Source organism: Manis javanica, chromosome 8 (assembly GCF_040802235.1).
Source record: "Manis javanica isolate MJ-LG chromosome 8, MJ_LKY, whole genome shotgun sequence".
Lineage (NCBI taxonomy): Eukaryota > Metazoa > Chordata > Mammalia > Pholidota > Manidae > Manis > Manis javanica.
Genome location: NC_133163.1, coordinates 107,190,949 through 107,212,905, shown reverse-complemented (window position 1 = coordinate 107,212,905; position 21,957 = coordinate 107,190,949). Strand labels below are relative to the sequence as shown.

The window sequence follows — 21,957 nt, the reverse complement described above, 5'->3', positions numbered from 1 at the left end:
GAGCTGGTTCTTTGAGAAAATAAACAAAATAGATAAGCCTCTAGCCCAACTTATTAAGAGAAAAAGAGAGTCAACACAAATCAACATAATCAGAAATGAGAATGGAAAAATCACGACAGACTCCACAGAAATACAAAGAATTATTAAAGACTACTATGAAAACCTATATGCCAACAAGCTGGAAAACCTAGAAGAAATGGACAACTTCCTAGAAAAATACAACCTCCCAAGACTGACCAAGGAAGAAACACAAAAGTTAAACAAACCAATTACAAGCAAAGAAATTGAAACAGTAATCAAAAAACTACCCAAGAACAAAACCCTGGGGCCGGACGGATTTACCTCGGAATTTTATCAGACACACAGAGAAGACATAATACCCATTCTCCTTAAAGTGTTCCACAAAATAGAAGAAGAGGGAATACTCCCAAACTCATTCTATGAAGCCAACATCACCCTAATACCAAAACCAGGAAAAGACCCCACCAAAAAAGAAAATTACAGACCAATATCCCTGATGAATGTAGATGCAAAAATACTCAATAAAATATTAGCAAACAGAATTCAACAGTATATCAAAAGGATCATACACCATGACCAAGTGGGGTTCATCCCAGGGATGCAAGGATGGTACAACATTCGAAAATCCATCAACATCATCCACCACATCAACAAAAAGAAAGACAAAAACCACATGATCATCTCCATAGATGCTGAAAAAGCATTTGACAAAATTCAACATCCATTCATGATAAAAACTCTCAGCAAAATGGGAATAGAGGGCAAGTACCTCAACATAATAAAGGCCATATATGATAAACCCACAGCCAGCATTATACTGAACAGCGAGAAGCTGAAAGCATTTCCACTGAGATCGGGAACCAGACAGGGATGCCCACTCTCCCCACTGTTATTTAACATAGTACTGGAGGTCCTAGCCACGGCAATCAGACAAAACAAAGAAATACAAGGAATCCAGATTGGTAAAGAAGAAGTTAAACTGTCACTATTTGCAGATGATATGATACTGTACATAAAAAATCCTAAAGACTCCACTCCAAAACTACTAGAACTGATATCGGAATACAGCAAAGTTGCAGGATACAAAATCAACACACAGAAATCTGTAGCTTTCCTATACACTAACAACGAATCAATAGAAAGAGAAATCAGGAAAACAATTCCATTCACCATTGCATCAAAAAGAATAAAATACCTAGGAATAAACCTAACCAAGGAAGTGAAAGACTTATACTCTGAAAACTACAAGTCACTCTTAAGAGAAATTAAAGGGGACACTAATAAATGGAAACTCATCCCATGCTCATGGCTAGGAAGAATTAATATCGTCAAAATGGCCATCCTGCCCAAAGCAATATACAGATTTGATGCAATCCCTCTCAAATTACCAGCAACATTCTTCAATGAATTGGAACAAATAATTCAAAAATTCATATGGAAACACCAAAGACCCCGAATAGCCAAAGCAATCCTGAAAAAGAAGAATAAAGTAGGGGGGATCTCACTCCCCAACTTCAAGCTCTACTACAAAGCCATAGTAATCAAGACAATTTGGTACTGGCACAAGAACAGAGCCACAGACCAGTGGAACAGATTAGAGACCCCAGAAATTAACCCAAACATATATGGTCAATTAATATTTGATAAAGGAGCCATGGACATACAATGGCAAAATGACAGTCTCTTCAACAGATGGTGCTGGCAAAACTGGACAGCTACATGTAGGAGAATGAAACTGGACCATTGTCTAACCCCATATACAAAGGTAAACTCAAAATGGATCAAAGACCTGAATGTAAGGCATGAAACCATTAAACTCTTGGAAAAAAACATAGGCAAAAACCTCTTAGACATAAACATGAGTGATCTCTTCTTGAACATATCTCCCCGGGCAAGGAAAACAACAGCAAAAATGAGCAAGTGGGACTACATTAAGCTGAAAAGCTTCTGTACAGCGAAAGACACCATCAATAGAACAAAAAGGAACCCTACAGTATGGGAGAATATATTTGAAAATGACAGATCCGATAAAGGCTTGACGTCCAGAATATATAAAGAGCTCACACGCCTCAACAAACAAAAAACAAATAACCCAATTAAAAAATGGGCAGAGGAACTGAACAGACAGTTCTCCAAAAAAGAAATACAGATGGCCAAGAGACACATGAAAAGATGCTCCACATCGCTAATTATCAGAGAAATGCAAATTAAAACTACAATGAGGTATCACCTCACACCAGTAAGGATAGCTGCCATCCAAAAGACAAACAACAACAAATGTTGGCGAGGCTGTGGAGAAAGGGGAACCCTCCTACACTGCTGGTGGGAATGTAAATTAGTTCAACCATTGTGGAAAGCAGTTTGGAGGTTCATCAAAATGCTCAAAACAGACCTACCTTTTGACCCAGGAATCCCACTCCTAGGAATTTACCCTAAGAACGCAGCAATCAAGTTTGAGAAAGACAGATGCACCCCTATGTTTATCGCAGCACTATTTACAATAGCCAAGAATTGGAAGCAACCTAAATGTCCATCGGTAGATGAATGGATAAAGAAGATGTGGTACATATACACAATGGAATACTACTCAGCCATAAGAAGTGGAAAAATCCAACCATTTGCAGCAACATGGATGGAGCTGGAGAGTATTATGCTCAGTGAAATAAGCCAAGCGGAGAAAGAGAAATACCAAATGATGTCACTCATCTGAGGAGTATAGGAACAAAGGAAAAACTGAAGGAACAAAACAGCAGTGAAGTTACAGAACCCAAAAATGGACTAACAGGTACCAAAGGGAAAGGAACTGGGGAGGATGGGTGGGCAGGGAGGGATAAGGGGGGGGAAGAAAAAGGGGGTTATTAAGATTAGCATGCATGGGGGGGAGGGAGCAAGGGGAGGGTGGGCTGCACAACACAGAGAGGACAAGTAGTGACTCTACAACATTTTGCTAAGCTGATGGACAGTAACCGTAATGTGGTTGTTAGGGGGGACCTGATATAGGGGAGAGCATAGTAAACATAGTATTCTTCATGTAAGTGTAGATTAAAAATTAAAAAAAAAAAAAAAAAAGAAAGAAAGAAAGAAAGAAGGGGATTACTCCTTAACAGGATAAAACTATTGGTAAATCAAAGATCAACGCATGCTTTAAATATCCTTAATGTTGATCACTTAAAGGGTGTCAGATGATCAGCTATGGAGGTACTCTTTTCTGATAATATTCCTTTCTCTTAATTTAAAAAAAAAAAAAAAAAAAAGCAGTTACTGTGTGCTGACCTCCAATGAGTTCTGCACAGTGGTATAGAGGGCATGTCAAAGTGTGGGCAAAGGGTCTGTTTGTTTCTATGCAGGAGATCAAGGCCTAGCTTGGATACCCAGAAAATGAACTAAGATACGATATGAGGAGGAGCTTCCGGCATCAGCACTCTCTGGAGGACTCGTGCCGGGGGATGATCATCAAAAAGCCTCCACAGGGATTTGGACGATGCTGCGGTTGTGGCTGCATCCAGCCCACCATCTCCTGGACTTGCCATAAGAATGAGGAGGGAGATGTCTAGGCTGGCATGTGCATACAGTGAGACAACGAATTTGACCGGATCTGTACTGTTGGAACTCAACCAGGAGTTGGGAGGGGTGCAAGTTGTAGCACTCCAAAATCTCATGACTATAGACTATCTATGGTTAAAAGAACATATGGGATGTGAACAGATCCCAGAAATGGGCTGCTTTAATTTGTCTGATGGTTCAAGTACAGTTGGACAATATCCATCATATCATAGATAAATTTTCACAAATGCCTAGGGTGCCTAAATGGTTTTCTTGGCTTCACTGGAGATGGATGGTAATTATAGATTTGCTTTGTTTATGTCACCGTATTCCTATTATGTTAATATATGTGTGCAAATTAGTTAGTAGTTTAAAACCTATACATACTTAAGGTACTATACAAGAAGATATGTCAAAGAAATAATCAATCCTCCCAAGTTTCCTTCGTATGCTACATCTATAGCTTTTCTTCTTCCTTCCTAATTACAACCCTTAAATAGAATTCGTGCCTCATGACGAATTTACCGAGTATCATAATTCCTCCAGGTGGTAAAGATACCTTGAGACAAGTGCTGGGCATAGAAGCCACAGGGCATAAATCTGCAAAGAAGTAAAAAGCTAACCTTTGCAAACAATATGGCTTCTCTCTCACTTACCAACTTTACATTTCCCTGTATGGCCCCGGAAGATGACTGGTTAGCCAGAGACGGGTAAGATTCCTCAAGGGAGGAACAACCTAAGACAGGCACAGTCGCAGGGGGGCCATCAGGTGAGAATTTGGGGATCAACAGAGGTGAGGCTCAGAACCTCACCCCCCCTGCTTTGAGAGAAATCTTCTGCATCCGTGGATGTCTTGATGCCCTTGTCTAGCCTGGATTAATACTTAGTCCATAGGCACACACCTGATCATCTGATCATCTACATTTGCCTTCTTACAGCACTAAACTATGTTTTCTACCTTTATCTTGCATCTACCTACCACTTCAGCATTTTATTAAAAATAAAAATAATAATAATAGTAGGAGAAATGGGGGATCAACATATAGATCAAGTACAAAAATCAAACGAATATTCATATTTGACCTGATTGTTTATAGGTCATATTGCATGATCAAAACCGAAAGTTTCTGTGATGACTGCCCTTGTACTGTTCACCATGTAAGAATTTATTCACTATGTAAGAATTCGTTCACCATGTAAGAACTTGTTCGTTATGCTTCAGAAGATTGGAGACTGACGAGAATTAGGCTTGAGATGGATTAATGATTGTACATTGAGCGTTGACCCCCCTATACTGAATTTTATTGTTGTTAACAACCATTTGATCAATAAATATGAGAGATGCCCTCTCAAAAAAAAAAAAATCTCAAATACCCTATTTCAGTCAATCATAATCCATGTCCATCCCTACACCCCTGCAACTGATCATTCTGTCATTATGGATTAGCTTGTGTTTTCAAGAGTTCTACATAAATGGAGTCATACATAATCAGTCTATGGCTTCTGGCTTCTTTCACTCAGTGTAATTATTTTGAGATTTACTCATGCTGTGTGTATCAAAAGTTCATTCTTTTTAATTGATGAGTAATATCCCAGGAATATACCACAATTTGTCCATTCTTCTGCTGATGGACATCTGGATTTTTTTCCACTTTTGACTAATAAATATAAAGCTGCTATGAACATTCATCTCTAAGTCTTCATATATACACATACTTTCATTTCTCTTGAGTAAATACTTAGGAATGTAATTTCTGGCTAATATGATCAATTCATATTTAACTTTTTAAGGAATTGCCAAATTGTTTTCCTAAGTGTCTGTACAATTTTACATTCCTATCAGGAAAATGAGGGCTCCAGTTTCCACATTTCCTTTTCAATAATTGTTACTGTCTTTTTGTTATGGCTGGTCTGATGGTTATATAATGGTACCTCACTGATTTCATTTCTACATATAACTAATGATGAGGATTTTTTCAAAATGCTTTTTAGTCACACTGATGGACCATCTAGTCAGATCTTTTGTCCATGTTTAACTAGGACTTCAGTCCTATTGTTGAATTGTAAGAGGTTTTTTTTTCTTTTGAGTCTATTTTCTGCAAATGACTTACTATTTTTTATACTGTAGTACACAGTATAAAACATAGGGGTCTTTATATATTTGGAATACAAGTCTTTTATCATATATGTTACTTGTAAATATATTCTCCAAGTATTTTATTTCTACACGTCTCTTATCATACATGTTACTTTTAAGTATTTTCTCCCAGACAGTAGCATGTCTTTTCATTTTCTTAATGGTGTCTTTTGAACCACAAAGTCTTTAATTTTGATGAAGTCAAATACACTTCTTCTGTAGATCATGCTTTTAGTGACATATTTAAGAAATCCCTGCCTAACCAAAGGGCAATGATCATTTTTCTTTTATTTCCTTATAAGTTGTATAGTTTAAGTGCTTACATTTAGGTCTATGATGTATTTTCTTAATTTTTGTGTCTGACATAACATGAAAGGTCGAAATTCGTCTCTTTTGTACATGGATCTACAATTAATTGTCTCACTGCCATTGTGAATAATTCTATTTTGATACCTAGTAGATTCAGGTTTACCTAATTATTCCTCAGGATTATAAAATCAAGAGGATAGGAAAATTCTTGAGATTTAGACTGGGTTGGCATTAAGCAACACTAATAAAGCCCTGACACCATTATAATACATATTTTCTTTTCATCTCATGTAACATCTTAAAGTTCCAATGATAAATCATATAAAGCTTGCTTTGCTAATAGATTAGAATTAAACTGATTTAACTTTATGAACACAGAGATTGTATAACTAAAGGTTAAATCAGTCACTCAGGCTCTCTTGTTCTATTGATTAAACAACTCTATTGCACTAGGCTCTTTAAAAGGACAAGCATAACTTGAGCATAATACATGAAAATTATATAACTAGATAATAATTCAAAATAAAGATTCTACTATCTACCATCTAGTTTTATTTAGAATAACACTTATGCAAAACAAAAATTAAAGTAAGCATTCCTGAAATCATTAAGTTAATCTTAATACAGCTTTAAAAAAATCAGGAGAATAGGTCCCTTCTTATTGGGCTGATTTTATTTTCATGTTGCCTTTTACATTAGAAACATTAAAAGATAAGGAACTTGAGTACATCTAAGACATTAGAATGAGTGACCATAGATGATTTTCTTTTAACTATTTCTTTTCATATTTTACATGTTGTTTGTACCTTTTAAAACACCATGAGAAAAGTACATATAATAGCCTGGAAAGAAATGTGGGTAGTATGAGAATGGTAACAAAAATAATGGCTATGGCTTCTCTTACAGATGCCTTTATGAACCAATGTCCATTTCTATTCCCTGATAAGGAATCACAGATTCTCTTTGCAGCAGTGTTAGTCATTGTCATCACTGATTACCCTGGTCCCTCTGTGCCTTAAGTCTGGCAGATTTTAATAGTCAGAATAGCTTCCAATTTGTAAGCACATACTTTCTGCCACGTGTAATATTCTGCAGGTGTAGCTCTATCAAGAAACTGAAACTTAGACCTATTTCCAAAGCTCATAGCTCTTTACTAAGCTCCATCAGTACCATAACTAAACGCGTCAGCGCTAGTTATCAAAATCATGTTCTTTTTGCTACAGCTGCTGTTTGAAGTTCTAGCAGCTTTGACTCTTCTTTCAGTCTCCTCTGTTTGGTATTTATTCAACAGGAATGAAAATGTACATACACAAAGATCTGTACCCAATGTTCATTATTCACAATAGCCAAATACTGGACACAATCCAATGTCCAACGTCTGATATATGGGTAAACAAAATATGGTCTACACATATAACAGAATACTATAAAGGAACCAAATAATACAATATATGGAAACAATTTACTGAGACAATTACAATCTGCTACAACATGGATGAACCTCTAACTTTATTCTGACATTATGCTATGTGAAAGAAGCCAGACACAAAAGATGACATATTTTCTGATTCCATTTATACGAAATGTTCAGAAAAAGCAAGTTCAATATAGAGACAGCAATCGATTACAGGTTGTGTGAGACTGAGGGTAAGACAGGGATGAACTGCAAAGAAACAGGATGGATATTTGGGGATTAACGGAAATATTCTAAAACTGTATTGTAGTGATGGTTGCACAATTCTGCATTTACTAAATATCACTGAATTGTATACTTAAAATGGATGAATTTTATCTCAATAAAACTTAAAAAAAAAATAAAACATCCCCTTTAAGATACAAAGCTAGACTTTAACAAATTAAAAGACATGCCATATTCTGGAAAAGAAATATTCAAAATCCCAAAGATGTCAGTTCACCCTAATTTAGCCTACAAATACAATCCTAGTAAAAATACCATCGTGTTTCTGCACTACCAGCACCCTCAGATAAACACAATTACCTTACATTCACCTGGAAAAATAAGCAGGCAAGAATAACCAATGAAGTTTAAAGAGTCTAAAATAAAAGTTGTGTGCTTCTAGTACACAGATATAGAGACCAATAGGAAAGAATGAAAGCTCCATAAACAGACCCAAATGTCTATGGAAATTTAACATATGACAAAAGTGGCATCTCAAGTTAACAGGAAAAGGGAATGATCTGTTTTGGGACAACTGGATAGCCACATGAAAAAAAAATGGATCCATCCGTCTTCATAATGTACATTAGAATAAACACCAAGTAGATCAGTGCTTTAAATATAAAAAAATTAACAGTACAAGGGGTAGGGGGAAATGGGTTAGTTCCTTTATAAGTCTGGAGTGAGAAAACATCCCTAATTATGATTTAACACCCGGAAATAGTAATGATCAAGTTTGATAAAAATGACTAACCAAAAAAAATTCTGGCACAGTAAAAAAAAAAAAAAGTCTAACAAAGTCAAAAGACAATAAAGAATTTGAGGGAAATGTGTCAGTATATATAATTTACTTCTGTAATATATAAACAGCTTCTAAAAATGGATGGAAGAATGAAGACCAGTGTCTTGGTAGGAAAACAGGCAAAAGAGATCAACAGGTTAGTTGCAAGAAATGCAAATGACCTTTAAGCATGAAAAGACATGCAACATTACTCATAAAAAAGAAATACAATTTAAAAATACACTATCCCCTACTTATCAGATGGATCAAGGAAACTAAAATTTGACAACAAATTCTGTTGGAAAGGCTCTGGGAAAACAGGCACTCCACACACTGCTGGTGGGCATCCACATGGTTACAATCCTGATAGAAATGTGCCCAAATTTCAAAAGTAACATATGAATTTATCTTTTCTTATTTTTTAAAATATGGATTTATCTTTGACTCAACAATCCACTCTTAAAATTCTATCCTAAAGACACAGTGGCAAAAATATTAAATGACACATACAAAAAGCTATTTACTGCAGTGCTATTCATAATAGCGAAAGTCTGCGAACTGTTCATCAATAGGAGACTGGCTGAACAAACTATGATGTAACTACACTATGGAGTACTACAAAGCTGTTAAACAAGAGGGACGAAAAGGAAAGACTAGAGGAACTAACCATATATAATATAGCCTTTGTACCTCATGTCTACATTTAGTCCCCTATAATATCCTTCTATATATTGTTAAATGAGAAAGAGCAAGAGACACTTTTTGAATAGGGGAGAATGAGAGTATATATATCCAAATATGCTTTTATTTTTGAAGAGAAATAAATGGAAAACAAACCAAAATTCTTAAAAAATGACAATGGTTCTCTATGGGGAAAATAAAGATAGGAAGAGGGGGTAGAGTTGGAAACTAGACCTCACTGAATATATCTTGTTTAAGAGCTTTTACTTTGGAACCAGGTAAATGTTTTACCTAATTAAAAAGCAAAATTAAAAATTTTAACAGATCCCTTAAAAAAAACCCAACCTTGAAACAAACACAAAAACAAACGAACCTTTATTTAATTGGTGGTGTAACCACACAGAAAACTGGCCAAGGGCAAAAGGAACCACACAAAAATCCTGTGTTATATTCACTAAAATTACTGTTAATAAAAACTGCAAACATTTCATTTACATTCATTTAATTCTCAGTCAACAGCATCTAAATATCATTTCTCAATAAAAAGAAATCAGGAGTACTTAAAGAGATGGTTGTTTGCAGGTTTGGGGCAGGAAATGTAAAGGATGAATCTGGACTGTCTTGTTGATCAGAGAGTGAGGAAGTGATCAGAAACTACTGGGGTGGGAGAAGGACACGGACACAACTTGACATGATCCCATTGGCCAAAGATGAAACTACCTGAGCATCAGAAAGAATGAAAAGATTGCGACATACCAGCTAGGCTAAAACCTGTGAGTTCATAATGATACTTGAAAGTGAAAAACCTCTTTAGATAGTTCTAGAGTACCAATTCATTGTCAAAAATGGTAAGTGAAGGTAAAGAATTAACTATTCATCCTGCATTTCTCACACAGACTGAATTTCAGAGTAACCAATTAGTTTATGAAAGAACTCTTCCTCAATTAAGAAATTTAAGCAGAATGATAGCATTAGAAACTCAACATTTTACAACTCTAATGAAATAATGGATCTAGGCAAATCATCAAAGCTGTTAAAAATATGACATGAAATGGCTGATGGGAAACTTTATAATGGATGGATCAGGATGTCACCATCTGAGCCCTCTAGTAATTTTAACATGTGATGCAGCACAAAGTACACAGCTCCACCAAGAAAGTGTTAAACTGAAGCTGAATTAAATCAAGCTTTTCCATCTAACTACTAGTTTGCAGGAAACATGCAGTATAAAAAACAAACTAAAGGGTATGATGCCTGGAAACTGTTCTGAAATTTTCCAGAAAAGAAAGAGGGGGAGTCAGAGGTGAAATAAGAATGTCAAAATGTCAGAAAATGAAGTTCGATTATGAAATGTCGATTTGATTGTATACTTCTGTATTCTTTGTGAAATTTTTCACATAAAGATATTAAAAAATAACTCTACAAATGATATTTTTGGAAAAGGAGAAAAAGAAATATTCACAGATTCAGACACAATTCCTACTATTAAGACTTACAACTCCAAGAATTGAATATCTTATGCAAACTTTTAAAACACTTAAAACTGTACAATATACAGTACACTTGAAAAATATGAATATACAGCTGTTGGATACTTTTTCTTAAAAGATATAAATAAAAATATACAGCTATTGGATTTTTTTAAAACCCTGGGAAATTGGGACTTCCCAGTCTTACGTAAGGTTAACTGGTATTTGTAGTTTGGGATAAAATTTCCAATGACAGCATCACTCTTGGAGTCAGCAAGTGCTATGTCTCACACAAAGCAGATGAGGATGATATGCTCCTGAAAACTGTGTTTGCTGACTTAAAAATGGTTCTAGCAATTACTGAGTCACTGACGTCTCACTGTGTGAACAAAATTATCATCAGGAAATGTGGGTACTGAATAAGTAATATTCCTAAACTAGCATTTATTCAATACTTTTTATATGTAAGTAAATTAGTAATTTCATTACAAGACATATATCTGTTTTCACAGCCCTAAAATTGTATAATTCAAGGTAGCCGGAATGTATTTTTCTACTCAATAGGAGAATGGGACTGATACCGTCAGGCTCTCTTAATTGTGGCATATGCGGTATTTACATTCCCTTCAAGTCTGGAAGAGAAATAATCTATAAATGCTAAACTAATTAAAGTTAATGAAGAGGTCCTCATATCCACAAATAATTGGGAAACCCAAGGCTATTGCACTATAAAATAAAAATGTTAACAGCAGTTCACATAAAGCTCACAGACATATGTCACTAAAATTAACATCTCTCAAACTTAGCTTCTATTTACTGAAATTAAACATCTGCTCTCAAACTGAGCTTCTACTGGGACATATTTAAATATTTGAAGTTCTTAGAAAACATTATCATGAAAAAAAAGGATGTATAAATTCTCAGCCTCCTGAGCAGCTGGGAATCAGTCCATGTCTGACAACCCAGGTCACAGATCATGGTGGTTTTCTAGGTGTGAATACGGAGCCTGATAAATTTCACAGGTGATTAATAATGATGATGCAAGAGGCAAACAGGGATTTCCCAGAAGGCTAGTCATTACACAGATGAACTTATGTTTGTTATACATTGTAAAGTACTGACTTAAATAACTCAATGTTAGTTAATTTGGTAAAACCAGTTAATTATGGCCAACTATTGTACCTTAGGCTTTGCAGATACAACAAAGCATTTAACATGTAAAACATTCTTTCCATCAGTTAACTATAGCAACACCTACCAAGTGTTGATGATTAGTGTATGAAAAAGTTGCCCTAACAGCTCTAGAGTAACTAATACCCATACATCTAAATCATATTATTAAAATTAATATATAAATGTAATTAAAATTTGAGATATTCCAACCATCTCCTAATCCATAACATACAGTAAAACATAAACCATACTCAGTATAATTCAGCCAGCATTAAAAACATATCTAGAAGAAAACCTAACCTCTTAAGAATCTAAGGAACTCTATTTTCTGAGAGCTAAGATTTCTTGATAATAGAGCTAAGTCCCATCAATATTTCAGTTTAAGTATTCTGAATATAAATCATTCTTAAAAGGTTTTCCAAATGCTTCATCTGTAATATGAAGGTGGTGGTAACAGAACACTCATAAGAATGTTGGAAGGATTAAATGAGAATATATATAAAACATTTAGAACATTACCAGCACAGAGTAAATACCCAAAAAATGCTAGGTATTTTTTTTATCATCATGACATCACCCACTTTAGGTGATAAAGGAACATGATGCAAATTCCTTTGAGGGCATTTTGGTAACAATAGCCAGCAGTTTTTTTTTTATTTTAATTTTTTATTCAGGTACGACTGATATACAATCTTAGGAAGGTTTCACATGAGCAATATTGTTACTACATTCAAACATATTATTGAGACCCCCTCCCTCATGCTCCAGCAGTCAATGTCCATCAGTGTTAGCTACAAAAGTTTTAAGTGCATTATCCTTTGATATACTTTTAGAAATTATTCCTTAAGCTATGCTTGCAGAGGTGTGCAAAAATGTGTGTACAAGGCTGCTCAATGCAGCAAATATTCATCAAGAGAAGCTGATTTTCACCTACAAAATATTCATCAAATATTCACCAACAAAATACATTATACAGCCATACAAAGGGAATGCTATGCAGGTGTTTAAAAACAAATGGGAAAACTATACATGTTGATATTTTTTTTAACCCACATCTATTTACCCTTACATATATTTTCACATTTTTTGAAGGAGATATGAAATTGTTCACTGATTATTTCTGGGTAATAACACTGGGACCTAAGAAAAAGAGTTAAACTTTTATTTTTTATTTTATCTCTTTTTTTATTTTAAAAAAGAGACAAGCATTTAAGAGTGTCTGAAAATAATGTAGTGGAAATAAAGTAATTCTTCAAAGAGAGAGAGTAAAAAACATGCTACAGTAAGTATTAAACAAAATTTTAAAAGATATTATAGACTTGGAATTTATCTTGAATACTTCTAAAAATATGAATTCTTTTGTTCTTGGAAACAGACACTGATACTCACCTGCATTTACTCTATTCTCATGCCTCCTACACATATCAGCTCCTTGGAACGTCTGCTGCACATCACCAAGCATCCTGCCTCACTAATTTCAAGCACAAAGTGGGCTCTGCTGATTCCTCTCCCAAAACTAAAGTCTTCACATGTTAAGCACCTCAGAAAAGGGTGAAGTGTGACAATTCCTATTCTCATCTCCTTCCTTCTCAAGAGACCTCAGGGAAAGGTTGCTCTAACTTCCCCCCAGCTGTAGGGGATCTCAATGAGCTCTTTTTAAAACAAATATTTGGGTAGGTTAAAAGGTATGAACTGACATGGCCAAGACTAAAATTAAGAACAATGTTACTGGTTTTAGGATTCCAGCTAGGATAGAAAAAGAAATAGAGAAAAGGGAGTCTTGGAAAAGGAAGGGGTCTGAATAAAAGGAGAGAGGAAAGAGGGAGAAATGGCCTATTGACATAGCAGACTAACAGGCTCTGCCCATCACATGCGGGCGATCAGGCAGAGACCGGGAAACCTCTGGGTCTGTGTTAGAAGCCGTGATACTAGCCCTTTAAGCAGCTCTCCCTGTCCCCCATTTCCTTAGACTTCCACAAGAAATGAATCTTTCCCCTCAGTCCAGACTTCACTCCTCAATGTTCACTTCATCAACGTCCTTTCAATTACAACAAACTGTAAAAATGGTAAGTAACATACTTATACTTCAGAGACTGCCTGCACATACATTTTTTCTAGTTAAATATAACTACTGTTGGGGGGTAATGCAATCAAGCTAATCCTCTTACCAATTTAAATTAACTGATTAATTACATGTTCTACTGAGCAGTGTTGGCCTAAAAACTTGTGTTCTGGTTTGAAAACAACAAAAGTTACTGCTCAAATACTTGGAATTATTTTTCAGTTATAAAGATCAGAACATTAAAAATCGAGTACTTAAATAAAAAATTATATTAAGCAGTCTTTTTTAGAGACTGGAATTGTTCTTACTGTGGTTGAATATGAAAGAAATCCATCACACAGCAATCTGAAAATGTATTCATAAAAGATAACCAAACTAAAGAAGCTCTATAGGAAAAAAAAATACCATAAATCACAAACTCATGAAACATCCTGTATGTATACAATGGTAAAATGATTTTTCTTGAGAAAACTACTCTGGCTTTTTCGTCAGAGAATTTTAAATCTTGTTAAAAGTTTTAAAAAATCTGTGTCTGAGAATTATGGTTAGTCATGGTTCAGGACTACTGTTGATATTTATATGACTAAAAAATAAAAGGTAACAAGTCGTCATTCCTTCTAAATGCAATGAAATCACTAAAAAGTAAAGGAAATAAGCACAGGCACGCTGCAATAGCCCCCACGTTTTACTCAATTCGAGAAACATTTTTACCTGAAGGAAAAGGTGGATTGTTCTGGTGGTTTTCAGCGACAGAAACAAACACATGTTCTCCTGCAGGTGGTGGGCGGGGAGAGGACTCCCTGCTGAGCTCACTCTCACTGGAACTACTAGAACTAGGGAGCAATGCATATTTTCTTCGAGCTAGCACTTCTCGTTTCTTCCTCTGCATTAATATCCTCTCTTTTTGTTTCCGTGTCCTCTGTGAGGAATTCTTTTTTACAAACCTCTTTCTGCAGGGAAGTTTCCTTAACGAACTGCCATGAAAACAGGGTCTTTTCATTAACAATCCTGAAACTGATTTGGTCTCGGTGCAAGGCCACTTTTGTGATGGCGCACTGTGAGTTCTACTTTGAGCATTCAGTATTCCCTGGGAATGTCTTACAGTGACTTCTTTATCCTCATCTGAAGTCACAGTATCAGAATCCCCAAAATGCAGACTAGATGAAGGAGAAGAAAGACAATCACTGAAAGAGGAATCATTATCTTCGTCACTTGGTGTTTCTACGTGTTGCCTGAATCCCGATATTCCCTGGTTCTCTTTAACACAATTCTGCATGTATGAAGGGCCAGCCTGCTGGCTTTTGCGTTTTTTCCTCACAGCAACACTTTTTTCTTGCTCTTGGTGGTTACCATTCATGTCCTTCTCTTGTTTCTGAGAATCATCACACAAATGAGAGGATTCACTCCCCACTTTACTATTTATCATCTCAACTCCTGCAGGAACCCTTCTGGCTGCCCCGGTGGGCCTGGATGCACGAGGGTCCCTTTCAGGCTCTCCTGTGTCTTTGGGCATCAGGAGGAATCTCCCTCTTCACATCGACTGTTAAGGTATAGAGTTTGTTATATTCAGGAGTCCGTTGAGACGTGGGAAGCTTTAAGGAAGGCCTAGAAGACATAATTGGATATTTACAAGATTGTCAGTGTTTTTATCACACTACTTCACTGAAGAGTTCTCAGATTCCACTGAGAACATTCCTATAATAGGGCATAAGGACCTTTTCCTCATCAGGATATAAAATTGCTGTAATGAGTCATTTTACTGTTCTTATAAACGTTTTTCTCTACCCATATACCCGATTTTTACAAATACAGTAAAGATCACAGAACATAAGCCTACTTGAAAACTTCTATGAACCAATAACTGGTTTTTTTTATCTGTATTATTTTATTTATTATCTTCCTACCTTCAGCAACATATTTGATCAAAATCGAATAATTTCTTCAAAACCTACTATGGTAAAAATAGATAAAAGGATTAGAATGTGAAAGACTTTTACTCATCAACAGTGTTTTTCTCCTGGTATCATATTTTAAAGTGGTAATTATATTAAATATTTTCTGAACATTTAGATGATTACTATGCTAGATGGATTACTATAAATAATGAAATAGCATGAATTCAGTGCTGTATCTAAGATCAGCCATTGCAGCCTGCCTGGCGTTCAGTAAGGTCAGCAGTAAAGGAGGACCACAAAGCTGGGTGAACATGTGGGCGCTGACATAAGCAAATGACAAGAGGCAGCCAGCCAGGCAGACAAGAATCACCACAGTTAAACCCAAGAAAACAAGTCACAATGATAAGGCACAGGTACATGGGACTTAAGATTCAAGAGAGACCCACTAGGATGTGTATAATAAAAAATATAGATAATAACAAGTGTTAGCAAGGATGTAAAGAAACTGGAACCCTCACACACTGCTGGTGAGAATGTAGAATGGTGTAGCCATAAATATTCATAAAACCTTTAGTCATAATAGCCAAAAAGTGTAAAGAAGTATCTGTCAACTGATGAATAAATAAAACCCAATAGGATATTACTTACTAAGAGAAATGAAGTACTGATTCAAACTACAACATGATGCCAACCTCAAAAACAGTATACTAAGTAAATGAAATCAGTCACAAAGATCACATATTGTAAACGTCCCTTTAAAGCCAATGTCAGATTAGTGACTGCCTTGGACTGGGGCTAATAGGAGGATTGAGCTGTGTTAGCCAAAAAGTGTAGAGTTTATTTTTGGTGAACTGATAGTGTTTTAAAACTGACTGCCGTGATGGTTGTTCTGAATAGTACACTTAGAAAGGCAGAGTTGTATGGTATGGTATGGTTGCACAACAATGTGAATGTACTTAATGCCAAACTCTACACTTAAGAATGGTTAAAATAGTGTATTTCAGATTATGTGTATTTTACCAAACCTTGGCACATTTAATACTGTTGTGACATGTTTCTCAGAGGACCTGGACTAACACACACTCCATTTATAGGACCAACTTTTCACCATCTCTCAAATCACTTATTTTTGTAAAATACTTGAGTTGCCAGTAAGTGAAATTACTTCATTAGCCTATTTATTGTCTATTGTACAATAGACAATAAAGTCCCTTTACTAGAATTCAAGTACCAAAAAAGCAGTAACCTTCTCTGCCATATTCACTGCCTGACCTCCCGCAACTAAAACTGTTGAATGGCACTCAATGAGTACTTTTTTTTACACTGCATTAACCAGTAAAATGAATGAATGGATAAAAGTAAAAAATGACTGCTGTATTTCTGGCTTGGATGACCAAGAATACTGTGATGTCAATCACTAAGATAGGAAAAAGAGTAACAGTAACATAAAAATTATCTAATAATAATATCTAAGATTCATGAACATCTACCATAGCCCAATTTTCAGTTATAGGGGCTCATAGGACTAAACACCAAGAGGAAGATTTCAAGACTAAGAAATCTTTTTAAATATTTTCAAATACTCCAGAAAGCGAGAAAAAGTTACAATGACAGCCAAAAAAACTAGAGCAAACCTAACACCTATGGGAAAACATTATGGAAAATGAAACATTCAAGGATATTGAGTGATAAACAGGAAAAGTGATTTCCCACTTGTAAGTGGATTACTGACAAAAAGGAGTAAATAGCCAAGCAAAATTAAGTGTCATTCATTTGTACTAAAAAGATCTTGGCTCAGTCTTAAAGTCTACCCTTGACTAGTTGTATAACCCTGAGCAAGTCACTTAATACTTAAACTCCTTAAGACTGTTTCTCTTCTATGAAATTGGGATAACAGTAGTACCTACCTCGTAAAACTGCTTTAAGAATTAAATGAGAGTACATAGCAGAGTACATATCATAATGAATTAACAATAAATGAATTTTCCTTTTCTAGAGCAGTTACATACATTAGGCATATAATATTTAAGACCTTCTCATGCCTAGAAATGAATGAAATTACCTTAGAGTCAAAGAAAGACATAAAAATCAACTGTTCTTACAGAACCTTAAAGTACAGAAATAAAGGACTAATTTTCTTTGGCACAAAGACAATGAAAGCAAATAACTCTATAAAAATTTACAATCAAAATGTAAGTTGGTCACAGGGATGGTATTACAACATGGAGAATATAGGTAATGATTCTGTAACATCTTCTGGGTGAGGATTTAATAATGTGGGTAACACATTTGAAATTAATGTAGGCCATGTGTATCAACAATGCTTCAAAAAAATTGCAATTTAATACATTAAAATATTATCCAGTTACCTTAATTTCCATTTCTTCGACTGCTAGTTGAGGAAGTATTAAAAACATTAAAAAAAATAAAGCAAATAACTCTATAGAATCTTCTCTAATATGAAGGACTGGAGTTTGGGGAGCTGGATATTTCAGCTCCCTAATTTCTAGTACTAGACATTCTACTTTTGGAAAAAATTAATCTTTCTCAAATAATAGGCATCTATTACTCAATGAAGTTAATTATTCTGTTTGTCTTGTTTGAAGTATTCTAAAATCCCTAAGTATTAGTCATCAAAGAAAAACACATCTAACTGACATCTATTTAAGTCTCCTATCAGTACAAACTGGGTGGAGTTCACTACGCTACAGAGTCTGCTGCTGTGACCATGATTATGGCATCATAATGGCCAGTAGCAACATGAAGGGTGTGTCTACCCTGGCAAGCCTGAGGAGTACGTGGCAGTCAGTTTCAACTGCTTAGGAAGGCAGTACTGCAAATCACAGGGCACACCACGCAAAGGTCTAACATTTCTCCTATGGAAGCCTGCACTGTGGAATTTGTCCCAACATGAAATATAAAATATAAAGACATTGTTAATGATCAATTGCATAAAATATATACTATCAAAAAAACCTAAAAGAATCAACCAAAAAAGACCTGTGTGCAACAAACTACAAAATGTACAACAGGATGTAAAAGAAAATCCTCCTAAGTGGAAAGACACCTCATTCCTGGATGAGCAAAGATTCCAAACCAGCTCTGTTACACATTAAAAGGCGTAATTATTAAAAATATATAAAACATTAAAAAAACCACCACCATGGACACGTCAGGCCTTTAAAAAAATTTTAAAACACTGTTATTTTTTCAGATAGTCTAAATACATAAACCTAAACATTAATTCAAATTCATATTGTTTGCTTTTATTTTCTCATCATTTAGTTCACTGGAGCTTTCAAAATAAGGAATATTTAATTTGAAATAATAATAACTAAGTTTTATGTAAAACTGAGCAGGATAGAAGTGAAAGGGAAAATTTGAACTCAGGTGTTTTTTCCTTTTTGTAATCAATCTTTAATTTTTACAACAAAGATAAAATTACCATATATTCTAAAACTGCTAAACAGGCTTGTAAAATGAGGTAGATTCTGTACAAACTGATAGAAAGTACAGATAATTTTTTTAAAGAAGAATGCAAATAAATCTGTTATAATATGATTCTTTTTTGTAAAACAACTTATGTTCATATATGATGGGGACAAACAAAACATACCCTTAGTTTGGGATTGAAATTATAGGGTAGAAACTGACAGCACTGGTTTGAGAGCTTTCATCTTTTGTGTTACAAGTTTCTGTATGGTTTGACTTTTTAGAAATCAATCATTTGCCACTCACTTTTGAAATCAAAGAACAAAATTTCTGAAAGGTATAAAAACTGAGGAAAGAATATCCTTTATCTTTCCACTAGGACCCAACTTTGTTAATAACAGATTACTATACAAATCAAAGGTATGCTAGTATGACTTTTACAGGCATCTTGGTGAGGCATGAAATTCTTCCTTGGTAACTAAAAGTGACCACCAGCCTTGCACAGCTTAATGAAAGAAGAGGGAAGAAACCGACAAATGGCATCTGACTGTTGTCAAATTTGAATGGACTTTTCAAATTTGAGAGTTGAAGGCATGTTGTTTCTGAACTTAAATTTCTTCAACCGTTTCACAAAATCTTTCTTCATTAAAATACAGTAATTAGTGTTGCTGGGTTAACTGAGAAGTGTTAATACAAAGTAACAAAACAATGTACAAGGAAAACAAACCTCCACAATCTTTCATTCTTGATACTTCTTCAAGTAATCAATTTGCCAACTTTCAAAGCTTCAAATTTCCAAACTATTCTCAGACATTAGTTATTGAAATGTCCAGTTTTTAAAACTGAATTTCAACTGAACTGGCCTCCAGGTTTCCTTGGAGATTGGAACTCAGTGAATTGAGAATTCTTTTTTTTTTAAAGAGATACAGGCCAACTTAAAGATGATTAACATTTTTATATGTGTAAAGATATCTGCTTTCACATGCCAAATATCCTATTAAAATTTAACAATCTATAAGAGCTATATGTAGAATTAAACCATACTGCTAAATAAGAACTGAAATCTTTACAGGTGTACATTGAACATTTTGAACTAACTTTTTTGTCAATATTTAAAATGACTTGATCCCTTTCTTAATGAATAAATCTGATCCTAAAAAAGGTATTAGGAGAAATGAAAATAAAAAATAAAAATTATTTACACAAGACTCTTTCAAGGGAATAAGTTCAAAGCAGCAGTGAGCACATCCTTGTGAGGAGCAGGGAACAGTATTGGAAATAGGGTGTTACCAAATTACAGTGTGCTAAAATAGGATGAAAATTTTTGACTGATACGATATACATCCAATTGCTCAAATATTTAAAGAATAAATACTTTGTAAGCTGGATCTGTGGACAGAGATAAAAATAAAATACAGGTAGGGTCCTATCCTTCAAGAAGCTCATTCTTAGTTGAAAGGACAGAGCTCCTGGATTACACCAGGAGGAGACAAGAGAGTCTGTAGTGGTGCCTTTTCTAGGGGGTTTTATAGGCAATTAAAGATTTTTCAAGAACATGAAAGAAAGCTTAGGGGTGTGGACTTATTAAGTGGTCCCAGGATATTTACAACTAACTTGATACAAGTAACCTCCTGCTCTGTTGATTTCTCCCTGAGATACCAGCATCTTAGTCTGGGGGCATATGAAACAAGGCCACCTGCTCCACCCCCAAGGCGGGCTGAGACATTGTTTGCTGAAGAGTAAATCAAGCGCAATCTTATCTTTAGGGTGAAATCCTTCCTGCCTTCCCCTGTGTTATGGCTGGGCTTGCAGGCTAAATTAGTTTGCCCAGTTTGCAAAATCACTGCATCAGATCTGAAGGAGGAAAGACAGCACATAGGCCTGGGCCTTTTAGCATGTTAAAGTGAATTTTACACATTATTATAAATGATTAGCATAAAATAAACATGTGCTGCTCTTCTTTGTCTGGAGTATACCAACTGCTCTCACTGAAGAATCACTCTAGAGCTGAATGTTTAACACAGAGTTTTAGTAGGGGGTTTCCTTGCATGTAGTTACATTGCTCTGACTGAAAATATCCTGCCTTGCTTTTTTCCAGAGGCCCTCACCCTACTCTGACTACACTCATGGTCCCTGTCTCATTCCCTGGAAGAGACCCTAGCTGCTGCGAGGGAAAGGGGTGATGACCACTCTGGCTGCTTCATGCTGAGAGGGAGCGCAGTGAGGGGTGCAACTAGGTCTCCATCAGTAGTCCGTTGAGAGGGCCTCAAAAGATTGGCGTTTCTATTCCAGGCTCTATTTCTATTACTATTTGCAGTTTTACTACTTCTAGGCAAGATAGAACAAATTGTGTAGGTTAAGTAGCAACATCTGGAGTTGGATTTTCCATTCTGGAAGAACAGACTTGACAAGGAGATTAAAGAATGCATGGCTGAATATGAGGATTTGAAATAGTATAACTCTAATTGAGAATCATAGCTAGATATCTTGGGGAAACTAGAATTCTGGATCTGGTCTATGTCCCAATGACTAGTATTAGGACTCAGTATAGATAAGGATGCATTACTGTAACAATACTTTTCTCTAAAATCACCCTCATTTTTATTAGAAGTAACCAGATTAAGAAAATTATTAACACTTGGCTTGATTATTTGCATAAGTGCAGCAAGAAAAGCAATTGATTACATAGGCTCTTTTAAATGTGCTTTGCTGGAACTTTTTATAAGGAATTTCAGATTGGACTGTTAAAGGCCACTTGAAGCCAGAAAGCCAAGCA

At 35.3% G+C, this 21,957-nt stretch overlaps 1 protein-coding gene across 1 annotated transcript in view; it reads right to left on the bottom strand.

Moving 5' to 3' along the window:
• Positions 1 to 15,570, bottom strand: part of LOC118972905 (E3 ubiquitin-protein ligase Arkadia-like) — a 52,095-nt gene extending 36,525 nt beyond the window's left edge. The window contains 3 exon segments of the mRNA XM_073241711.1: positions 14,566 to 15,321; positions 15,324 to 15,365; positions 15,368 to 15,570. Of these exon segments, the coding sequence (XP_073097812.1) occupies positions 14,566 to 15,321; positions 15,324 to 15,365; positions 15,368 to 15,470 (901 nt within the window). The 5' untranslated portion in view covers positions 15,471 to 15,570.
• Between the last annotated feature and the right edge of the window lie 6,387 nt (positions 15,571 to 21,957).